Raw genomic sequence first — 12,169 nt, 5'->3', positions numbered from 1 at the left:
GATGGCTATGGTATGTGAGGCGGCAATAACTGCACAGGTAGCAGCGTCGAGGGAGGCCTGCATGAGGTACTCTGCCGCCGCAGCAATGTGAACTGTTACATCTGTGAGGGTCTGAGGGAAACTACGGAAGGGGAGAGGAACCCCCAGCCTCAAGGCGGAGCGATCGAGCTGCTCCACTTCTCTGTCGGGTCCTTGAAGGAGGATCCATCAAGTAAAAGACAGGAGGGTCCTTCAGGCAGGCGGAAACCGGGTGAGGGTCCACTGAGGCCGGATCGGCCCAGCTCTTAGAGACAGCTAAGCCAAAGGGGTACCGAGACTCCATGAGTTTACAGATACTGAAGCAGTGTCAAAAAACTTTTTTTTTCTGTTTGAGGTTTCTTCACCCTTTTAAAGGAGACCGCAGGGTCAGTAGTAGTGTATGGGAGATCTTCCACATGCAGAGTTTTGGTTGATTGCTGCAATAAGGGAGTCCATCGCAGCTTGATCGCTTGGGGAGGTTGAAACCAAGGAATCATCCCAGTACAAACATCATTCCCCTTCCTCCGGCTCCTCAGAGACCGGGGAATATGTTGGAGAACCGCATCTGTGTACCCCAGAGAGAGAACCATGAGGTTAATGCCCTTTTTCTGATCTGCAACCTTTGAAGCAGAGGGCTGATTCTTATCAGAAGGACCCTCTATAGAGGTGTCATCAGGCTGCGTTCTGTCCAGGGGCCCCGAGGGTTGTGAGGACGATGTTGCATAGCCAGCACCAGGTTCTGGGAATTGTGCCCATTCCGGAGGACTGGGAGCCGTAGGCTCTGGGCTGGCAGCGGCGGTTGCTGCGGTGGTGGCGGAGGGCAAGCTACAGGGGCACCGGACTCACAGAAGGAAGAGGTGCTATCATCCCCTAGTAGCTCAGCGTGGCAGGATACATTAAAAGTCTTATAGTTGTTGTTGTAGTTGTGCAGGGCATAAAACATGTGACTGCAGCCTCTGGCTGATGAGCCACAAACTCTGATTGTAATGAGGGAGCAATGCTCTGCACAGCTAATGTGAAAAAACAAGTGAGGATATAACTCACCCAGAACCCTGATGGCTCCTCACCCCTGCTCCTGTGTCCCAGTTCCTGTGGGAAGGAGGAAGCCAGCTCTGAGAGACACCCACAGGCTCTTATGACAATAAGAGGGAGCAATGCTCTTCAGATCCTGTGAGGAGAGTTACGCGTGCTTTTGTGAGGGGGCGGGGCTTAGAGTGTCAGAGGGGGCGGGGCTAAGCTCTGACAAGAAAGCATGAGAAAATATAATAAACAAGAAAAATGGTGGGAAGGGACTCCCCTTCCCCCTCCAGCCCTGCACAACAATGGTGGACAGAAAAAAACCTCTAAGTGTACCGCAGCTGGACTGATTCCTGGGGGCTCTCCCCTCCCCCCACCACAGGTGGAATGCTGTGCAAGTCTGCAATCAGCCCATGTGCTTCCAGTCAGTGTGACCTTTGCTCCAATTTGGAGATTCTGACGCCTGCTGTGCCCGGTCACAGAGCGTGTATCAACTCAGACCCTGCCAGAGGAAGTTTTTCATCTGCTCTGGAAAATCAGAATGATCTCACCTCAACTCCTGTGGAGATGGCAGTCTGATGCCTGCTGCCTGGTCACACTGGTGTGGGGCGTGTATCAACTCAGAGCCTGCAAGAGGGACTGAGGAAGTTTGTCATCTGCTCTGGAAAATCGGTTGAGACCCATCGTCCAGTGAGTAACAGCCCAGGATCCAGCGTCGCAGGAGGGGGTACGGGGAGGCGACACTCCACGTTCCCCCCTGTTGATGGTTTTGGGAAATCGGTCCCTGAAGGAAACAGTCGCCCTCTAAAAACAAAAAATTCTTGCTGCAGTAGTCTGTAGAGATGTGCCTCCTATAGACACTAAGCTAAAACTGAAGTAGCCTGGCTGGGCCAGGGGGTGTATACTGCAGGGGAGGAGCTAACATCTTTGCATCTACTTATGCTGCTTATCCATAGGAGGACACTAACACCCATGGTCCTGTGTCCCCCAATGAGGAGTCAGAGAAAAATTGGGTATTGAATAACATTGGTCCAAGTGTAATTTGTTTTTTTTTGACGAATAACACATGCACCATAAATATGGATGTTTGCACAAGCCCTATGAGTGAGAGGGTCAACGGCACAGCAGCAAGAGAGGAGCATGCTTCTGTTTATCCGGTGCTCCTCTCTGGTACTATATCGGCATCCCACTCATATCGCGATGCCATAATGAAGGACACAGTAAAGAGTAGCGCGCTCAGAGGAGGCTATACATCCGAGCATGATATCCCTAAGGAGTAAGTACACTCCAGAACTGCCGCCCTGTCAACAGACACAATCCATACTCCAATGACATAGAGGGGGAGTAAAGATGCTGCATAAGTTAAGAGAAGCTTAGATAAAGCTAATTGACTAGACACCAATCTAATCATAGTTTTAAACAGCAAAGGAACAAAATTGCCTAAAATAGTAAGTTATAACCTTGATTAACTTTGCAATTTGGATACAATAAAGGAATAAAATAAAAAGTTTAGTTACAAGTTGATATGCAATAGTCTCCTCAGAAGGAAGAGGGCTTGGTCTATTGCACCGACTATTGCCTGTAGCGATCCTAAAACTCAATATTGGCCCCTTAGTCATGTAGGGAGACTTGTTAAGGATAACTAGCCAATCCAGTAACTCCATTTCTAGACATGTGTTTCAAGGTGTTGGTCTTCCTGGGTGCAAAGCAGGAGATTTGATTTGGCTAGATGAAAGACTTCTGACCGTGTCTACGGGTGGAACGTTTCTCTTTGTAGAGTGTGCCAAGCTGGAGTAAGGAGATGACTTATCCTAAATCATGTGGTAAGGGTCGATATTCACATTTTGCAGTGCCAAAAACGCATGTGCAGATGTTTGCATCTAATGCAAGTCTATGGCATCTGACATGTTGCGGATTTGAAACACGCACCGCAGGTCAGTTTATGTGGAGTAAAAAGAAGCACGGTGGGCAGGAGATTTCTATAAATGCCATCCACTATGCAGAAACTAAGGCCACGTGCACACAGTGATTATTCGGTCAGTATTTCACCTCCGTATTTGTAGCCAAAACCAGGAGTGGGTAAATAATAGAGAAGTGGTGCCCGTGTTTCTATTACACTTTTCCTCTGATTGTTCCACTCCTGGTTTTCGCTACAAATACTGAGGTTAAAAAAAAAAACAAACCCCCTCATTTTTCATGCAGCAAAAATTTGCAATAAACAAAAATCATTGTGGGCATACAGCCTTAAAAGGGGTATTCCTTCACCAAGATCCTATCCCAATATGTAGTAGGTGTAGTAATATTAGCAAATATCTCCAATAAGATAGCTTATCGGGAGAACTATACTACGTCACTTACCTCATGTGAAAGGCATTGCAGCAGCTTAGGGGTATTCATGATTATGACCCCAATCAACTTTCACTATATGTGTGGTCGCAACCATGGATATCTAAGCTGCAATGCCCTGCATAGGAGGTAGGAGACCTAGCTAAATCAGGGGGATTAGACTACATTTCTAATTGGAGGTATTCGCTAGTATTCTTATAACTACTACATATTAGAATAGGATAATGGAGATGGGAGTACCCCTTTAAGGGTTTTCCAATATAAGCAGTTCAGTCCAGAAACCTGTCGACAGTAAAACACCGATTTCAGTGAATAATATTAAACAGGACTGGTTAGACAGGGAATTTTAGTGAAAAGAAACTGGAAGGCGGTCGTGGGCCCATAAATCATCTTTGTAAAAAAAAAAAAAAAAAAAAAAAAAAAAAAAAAAAAAAAAAAAATCGCAGGTCACTTCTTGTATAGATTGCAAATGTTATATCCAAGTGCAGGCGCACACATCAAATCATGGGAAGGTACAAGATATATATATACTAAGGGTTGAAGCGACCAAGATAACATTTCAACCTTTTACATGGTCTTATTAACCCCTTCAGCCCCAGGGCACTTTTCGTTTTTGTTTTTTGCTCCCCTTCTTCCGAGAGCCGTAACTTTTTTATTTTCCCGTCAATCATGCCATATGAGGGCTTGTTTTTTGCGGGACAAGTTGTACTTTTAAATGAAACCATAAGTTATACCATATGGTGTACTGGAAAACAGCAAAAAAATTCCAAATGCGGAAAAATTGCAAAAAAAGTGTGATGGCACAATAGTTTTTGGGATGTTTTATTCACGGTGTTCACTATATGGTAAAACTGATGTGTGGGTATGATGCCTGAGGTCGGTGTGAGTTTGTAGACACCAAACATGTTTAGGTTTACTTGCATCTAAGGGGTTAAAAAAAATTCACAAGTTTGTCCAATAAAAGTGGCGCACGTTTTGCGCCATTTTCCGAAACACGTAGCGTTCTTATTTTTTGGGATCTCTGGCTCAGTGACGGCTTATTTTTTGCGTCTCGAGCTGACGTTTCTAATGCTACCATTTTTGCGCAGATGCTACGTTTTGATCGCCTGTTATTGCATTTTGCGTAAAACTTGCGGCGACCAAAAAACGTAATTTTGGCGTTTGGAATTTTTTTGCCACTACGCCGTTTACCAATCAGATTGATTTTATATTTTGATAGATCGGGCATTTCTGAACGCGGCGATACCAAATGTGTATATTTATTTATTTTTTAACCCTTTAATTTTCAATGGGTGGGAAAGGGGGGTGATTTGAACTTAGGTTTTTTGTTTTAATTTTTTTAAAACTTTTTTTTTTTACTTTTTTTTATTTTACTAGTCCCCCTAGGGGGCTATAGCGATCAGCAATCCGATCGCTGTCTGCTGATTACAGCTATACAGCTGTAAACAGCAGAAATAGTCATTCTTTTTCCCTCTGCTCCCGGCCGAGGAAAAACGAAAGTGAAACTTCGTAGCTGCAGGCGTCATCACATGACCCTGTGCTACGATGGCAACCACCGATAGTCACGTGATCACGCACGTGACTTCCGGTGGGGGCGGCAAGTAAAAAACATGGCCGCGCGCATTTAGATCTTGCTGCCAGACTTTGGCAGCAAGATTTAAGGGGTTAATGGCCGCGGGTGGAAGCAGCTAAGTTGAAAACAGCTGATGTGTGCCGACCACCGCCGCCTGCCAGCGGCAGGGGGCGGGGCTTAACGGGACACGCTCCATGACTGATATATCAGTCCATGGTCGTGAAGGGGTTAATATAGTCACTGTGGGGGTTAATTTCCATGTGTGTTCCTGATGAAAGGATTATGGTACAAAACAATGCCTGATGAGAGGGCAAGCTGTGCCACAAAGGGTTAATTCTAGTTGCAGAAGTAGAGCGCTTCTGCACCTTCACATATGGTGCTAATACATACATACACAAGGTAAATGTTATTAAGGGTATGATTCCACTTGCATATGATTCGTGCAAGTCTCACATCGGTATCGCCTGGCAAGGCTGCACACTCCGACAGGAGCGGGTCGGCTGCATGTGTTTCTATGTAGCCGAGGCACCCCTGTCCGGAGAACGTCAGGCCGTGCCGGGTGATACAGACGCGAGACTCGCATGAATCATACGCAAGTGGAACCGTACCCTTATAGTAATGAGCGTATAGTATCAATGTTTGGATTATTCGTCACGAATAGCGAACGCGATGCAAGTTAATGGGGAACCTTCAAGAAATCTTCAAGAAAACTGCTCAGGTTTCCCATTGAATTGCATTAGGTTTCTTATTCGTAACGAATACCGGAATAGCACTTTGAGATTTGTTACGAATAATCCGAACACGAATAGTTACTATTCGCCGATCACCAGTATTAACTATTATGTGGAATGAATGTTTATAATAAAAAGGTATAAATAGTCAAAGTTTGAAATTGGCAAATTTTTGTCAAATGTTTTGTGTTTATAAAAAAATATCAAACATACTGGCCTAAATTTACCACTAAAAGTATAATGTGTCAAGAATAAAAAACAATGTCAAAATTACTGGGATAAGCTTAAACATTCTAGAGTTCTTGTCAGATTTGAAAAATGTGGCTTGGTCATTAAAGGGTTAATTTAACACAAAAACCTGAACGTTACTCAATAGGTCATTTTCTTATGAGTGGTCAGTGTAACACCATAAAAGGAAGCCAAGTGAGATCAGTTTCCAAACATCTCAATGGAAAGATCAAGAAGCAAAATGGAACCAAAGGCTTCCTCTCCGCAAGAAATAAATTAGGAAACGGCATAACCCATTAGAAAACTTCTTTATTAGTGACATTACAGTGCAACAAAATAATATACAGAAGACAGTTCTGCTGGGCGTGAGAAGTATATACACAATCTCCTGAGAACCTCCCGTTATCCTGGAAGATAGAATGTCCTAAAGCTGTCATATGGACTGAGACGTTAATGACAGGGACTCATTACCGGTCACACGTTCCGGACCAGCCAGTGCCAGTCTCTTAAGCAGGTGTGGTGCCCACATCAGTCCTTAAAATGGAAAATCATTTATGTAAAAATTGCTTCAGTGTGCAGAAAAAGAACGTTGTGGACAATGCCTCGGAAAAGCTGGCAAGTGTCGTCTTGTGCAGCAGGAAAGAGCGTAGGAGCTCCTAAAGAACAACGCTGGAAATAATACTGGTAATGCCACAGGAGGCCATTTTTGGAAGGTATAAGAGCGCATAAAGAATCATCTGCCATAAAAGAAAACAAAACAATAAACTAAATGATTCAGTATCTTCATCATTTAGGAAATTAAACAGGAAAAACAAACCTAAAAAACAAACAATTGACACCAGATGGCTGGGAGCGATCACCTGCAGACAAAAGGAGAGAAGTCAGCGTTAGAGAAGTCGACACTGGAAAACAATCTGTTCTAGAAATACTCCTGCTGCACAATGGTTCTTAGGTAATGGGCATTACAACTACAGTATTACCACACACACATGCACACATGCCAATGCTTTAGCACTTATTTGGCTGTATATATATATATATATATATATATATATATATATATATATATATATATATATATATATATATATATATATATATATATATATATATATATATATATATAATACACATATATACACACACATACATATACACACACACAGTATATACACAGTACAGACCAGAAGTTGGGACACACCACCTCATTCGAAGAGTTTTCTTTATTTTCATGGCTCTGAAAATTGTTGATTCACATTGAAGTTATCAAAACTGTGAATTAACACATGTGGAATGAAATGCTTAACAAAAAAAGTGTGAAACAACTGAAATATCTCATTCTAGGTTCTTCAAAGTAGCCACCTTTTGCTCTGATTACTGCTTTGCACACTCTTGGCATTCTCTTGAGCTTCAAGAGGTAGTCACCGGAAATGGTCTTCACTTCACAGGTGTGCCCTGTCAGGTTTAATAAGTGGGATTTCTTGCCTTATAAATGGGGTTGGGACCATCAGTTGTGTTGTGCAGACGTCTGGTGCATACACAGCTGATAGTCCTACTGAATAGACTGTTAGAATTTGTATTATGGCAAGAAAAAAGCAGCTGAGTAAGAAAAACGAGTGGCCATCATTACTTTAAGAAATGAAGGTCAGTCAGTCCGAAAAATTGGGAAAACTTTCAAAGTGTCCCAAAGTGCAGTGGAAAAATCAAACGCTACAAAGAAACTGGCTCACATGAGGACCGCCCCAGGAAAGGAAGACCAAGAGTCACCTCTGCTGCGGAGGATAAGTTTATCCAAGTCACCAGCCTCAGAAATCGCAGGTTAACTGCAGCTCAGATTAGAGACCAGGTCAATGCCACACAGAGTACTAGCAGCAGACATCTCTAGAACAACTGTTAAAAGACTTTGTGCAGCAGGCCTTCATGGTAAAATAGCTGCTAAGAAACCCCTGCTAAGGACAGGCAACAAGCAGAAGAGACTTGTTTGGGCTAAAGAAAACAAGAAATGGACATTAGACCAGTGGAAAATCTGTGCTTTGGTCTGAAGAGTCCAAATTGGAGATCTTTGGATCCAACTACCGTGTCTTTGTGCGACACAGAAAAGGTGAACGGATGGACTCTACATGGCTGGTTCCCACCGTGAAGCATGGAAGAGGAGGTGTGATGGTGTGGGGGTGCTTTGCTGGTGACACTGTTGGGCATATATTCAAAATTGAAGGCATACTGAACCAGCATGGCTACCACAGCATCTTGCAGCGGCATGCTATTTCATTTGGTTTGCGTTAGTTGGACCATCATTTATTTTTCAACAGGACAATGACCCCAAACACCCCTCCAGGCTGTGTAAGGGCTATTTGACTAAGAAGGAGAGTGATGGGGTGCTACGCCAGATGACCTGGCCTACACAGTCACCAGACCTGAACCCAATCGAGATGGTTTGGGGTGAGCTGGACCGCAGAGTGAAGGCAAAAGGGCCAACAAGTGCTAAGCATCTCTGGGAACTACTTCAAGACTGTTGGAAGACCATTTTCGGTGACTACCTGTAACGCCTGCCTGGATCAACAGACTCCGGGGGGGATGTAATGGTCAGACTAGAGGGAAGCCACTCACCAAGCAGGACCCCCAGAAACCTGAAACCCTTTAACCCCTATACAGGGATTTGGAATTACACAGGGTCCTGGCGATCACTACCTGTGGAAGGCTGTAGTCCGATGAGAGTAGTAGTCAGGCAGGGTCAAACCAAGAATAGCAGAACAGGGACAGAATCGGCAGACAAAAACGTAATCAGAAAATGGAGCAGAGGTCAAATCCGGGTCGGGCAGCGAGGTACAAAAACAGCAGGCAGAAGGGTAGTCAGAAAACACGCAGAAGTCAGCACACAGGAATCGCAAAACAGAATAGGGTGGACCAGGAGCCAGGAAATCAGAACTATCTCTGGCAGTGGTCATGTGACAGGTGGGGGAATAAGAAGAGTGTGGTGTCTTCCCATTGGCTGTAGCTGAAAGCTGGCAACTTCAGCTGGAAGACAGACGCCACCCACAGTCAGCCAGTGGTACTGCAGATCCCAAGATAACCCAGCCCTGTGGATGATCGGAGCCTGCACCCACCGGTGCCGCTGGCATCGACTCCTCTCCCATCACCAGCACCATCCACGGCTGGAACACTGCGTCACCTGGCGATCGGAGCAGAAGTCGCTGGAGCAGACTCCGGCGGTGACGTAACACTACCTCTTGAAGCGCATCAAGAGAATGCCAAGAGTGTGCAAAGCAGTAATCAAAGCAAAAGATGGCTATTTTGAAGAACCTAGAATACAAGACATATTTTACGGTGTTTCACACATTTTTTGTTAAGTATTTCATTCCACATGTGTTAATTCATAGTTTTGATGCCTTCAATGTGAATCTACAATTTGCAGAGTCATTAAAATAAAGAAAACTCTTTGAATGAGAAGGTGTGTCCAAACGTTTGGTCTGTACTGAGATATATAAAATATATATATATATATATATATATATATATATATATATATATATATATATATATATATATATATATATATATATATATATATATATATTTATTTATTTATTACACACATGCATGCATACATACATACATACATATATATACACACACATATATATATTTATATCTGGGGTATTGTGCCAGAGTTGTCTTTTTCTTGATTAATTTTTTTTCTCCAGAGCACCTACAAGGTGAAGCAGGGTCCTAACCTTTATATCTCAGCCTAATGTGAGCCGCTTGCAGTATTTGAACGGCTCGCACTGGGTCAGCAACAGCATGTAGGAAGTATAATAAAGGGACCATAAAAAAAAAAAAACAACCCGCCCCCGGAAGTCTGTTTATGGCTGCCTGCATCTGGGCGGTCAGAACAGAACTTTAATGTCCGGATGAGGCCGCTGAGCAGAACTTCCACAAGTCCACTCATCTCTGCTTATAAGCCATGCAATCCTCCTCTTGTATAGTGTAATAATTTGCTCTAATATTTGCAGCTTTATCCAGAAGGGATGGTGCTGCAAGCTGAAAGTAGCCAAGATCACATGTTCTGTGTGATGTCTGCAATGTAGTCTCCCTTCCTAACTGCCGAGAATCACCAATCAGACCCATTACAATAGGGGCGGGGAATCTTTTTTTTCTGCTGGGGGTCATTTGGAAATTTCTGCCAACCTTCGGGGGCCGCACAAAATTATCAATGTGAAAATGAACCGGCTGTATTTGGTCAAACAATTAACTCAACCCTATTGTGATGGTTGGATCTGCTTCTGTTTGGTGCGGCTGTGATGTTCGGGTGATACGTATGCTGCTTCTCACAGCTGCTTTTCCAGATTTGTCTCGGTCTGGAGTGCAGTCAACTCTTTGTGATATTTAGATTGGTAGACCATATACATCACATAACAGACGCAGGGACTGCTGTATATAATCACAGGAGACACATACATGACTGAAGGGGCTGTTGGCATATACATCACATAGGAGACACTGAGACTGCTGTATATACATCACAGGAGACATTGGGGGCACACACATCACACGTCCCTCCTGTGATTAATGTGCTTCCATCCACTCCTGTGAGGTATATACTCCCAGCCCCTCCTGTGAGATGTATAGCCCCAGCATCTCCAATGTGATGTATATGCCCCAGCGTCCTACAAATCACAGGAAACGCTGGGGGCATATACAAGACAGCAGGGGCTGGGGAACAGACTTTACTAGGTCACTGGGAGGTATAAGCATTGCAGGGCGGCACAGAGGGCACATACATCACTAGGTGGGCACAGATATTAGGAGGCACAGACATCACTGGGGGGCACAGGCATCACCAAGGGGGGGGGCACAAGCATCTGGAAAGTGGGCACACAATGCTGGAAGCAGTGAAACTGCAGTGGGACGGAACGCAGAGCGCTAAACTCGCCCATAAAGTCTTGAGTACGCTGGCACCTTACAGCGAGAGAGATCCTTGGTGCGGCGGCTGGAGCACCTCCACCCTTGTGAATCTGCCCAGGGGCCGCAGAAAAGGTCATGGAGGCCCGCAAGTTCCCTATCCCTGCTTTACAACATCACGGCTCAGATATCACTGCAGAGCTCATGGCTGAGAAATCCCTGTATGTTCTCTGGGCTCTGAACAAACATGGTCAGGTAGGAAGGAGCCTTACACTAATACTTTAACTTATGAAGGCATTCAATCTTTTTGGGCAGGAGCCTATTAGCACATCTCGAAGTGGTAATATCTGCTCACTCTTCCTTGCAGTAGCGCTCACTTCTGTCAGATTGTGAGGACTTCTCCTGTGTGAAGCCCTTTTCAGCTCAACGCAAAGGTTTTCAATTGGATTCCAGTCTGGGCTCTGGCTGGCAGTCCGTGTTGGGGCACAGTTACTGTGGTGACTGAAGCGGAGCCAGCCCACCTCTACCATTACCCTGATGAAGCTGTTCTGATAACAGCGATACGCGTAGGGCCCTTCCCTGCGGACACCCTGGTTGCTCCAGGTGATCTCTACATCTGCACCGTTAGGTCTCTTACTGATGCAGCCGCTAGGTAGAACTCTTGGTTCTCCTTACTAGATCGTATACCTACACTTCCATAATATACTGTATTATCTATTATCAGTGGTGGCACCTAGATTAGGACAGGATCTATAATCCAAGTACTACATGTGTTTCTCATTGCTCCGGCCTATACATAGAAACGTCGCTTCTTTCTTATTAGAGTCTATATGGTTACATCTTGGCTGGATTATATCCCTGCATTTTATATACACTGATATCCATAATAATATAAATTTATATATATATCCTAATTGTTATGTGATTTATTGCTCTCTGTTGAGGTGTGTCCGTATTGTTGACTCTATGGTTATACCAGTGGTTGTCTCTTAGAAGCAGCTGTTATTTTGTGCTTTCTTGACATAATTAAGATATGTACATTTATGTTTGTACCTTATTTAGGTGTACACATCTTATATGCTTTGTTTTTTCTTTCTTTTTCCTTTCTGGCTATCAATTTACTATTATGATGTAAACACGCGGTCTGCATGCGGTCCTTGAGGCTGCTTCTTGCGGCCCGCAGACACCTAGACCCCGTAACTATTGTGGCCCAGTACACTGGGCCGCCGTCGTCAGCGATTTCCTTCAGGTGAATGAAGGGAATTTTGTTACTTACCGTAAATTCCTTTTCTTCTAGCTCTTATTGGGAGACCCAGACGATTGGTGTATAGCACTGCCTCCGGAGGCCACACAAAGC

At 44.3% G+C, this 12,169-nt stretch overlaps 1 protein-coding gene across 7 annotated transcripts in view; it reads right to left on the bottom strand.

Moving 5' to 3' along the window:
• Positions 1 to 6,215: 6,215 nt before the first annotated feature.
• CTPS1 (CTP synthase 1) overlaps positions 6,216 to 12,169 on the bottom strand; it is a 122,997-nt gene continuing 117,043 nt past the window's right edge. For 5 of the 7 annotated variants that reach the window (XM_075335937.1, XM_075335942.1, XM_075335940.1 and 2 more), the window contains one exon: positions 6,216 to 6,773. Coding sequence is in view for 2 of the 7 variants with exons in the window: in XM_075335942.1 (XP_075192057.1) it covers positions 6,770 to 6,773 (4 nt within the window). In the remaining 5 variants the exon portion in view is untranslated. The remainder of the gene's footprint in view (positions 6,774 to 12,169) is intronic. The other 2 variants (XM_075335939.1, XM_075335943.1) reach the window with 1 other exon arrangement.

Source organism: Anomaloglossus baeobatrachus, chromosome 2 (assembly GCF_048569485.1).
Source record: "Anomaloglossus baeobatrachus isolate aAnoBae1 chromosome 2, aAnoBae1.hap1, whole genome shotgun sequence".
NCBI classification, from domain to species: domain Eukaryota; kingdom Metazoa; phylum Chordata; class Amphibia; order Anura; family Aromobatidae; genus Anomaloglossus; species Anomaloglossus baeobatrachus.
This window is presented reverse-complemented; position numbering and strand designations above follow the sequence as displayed.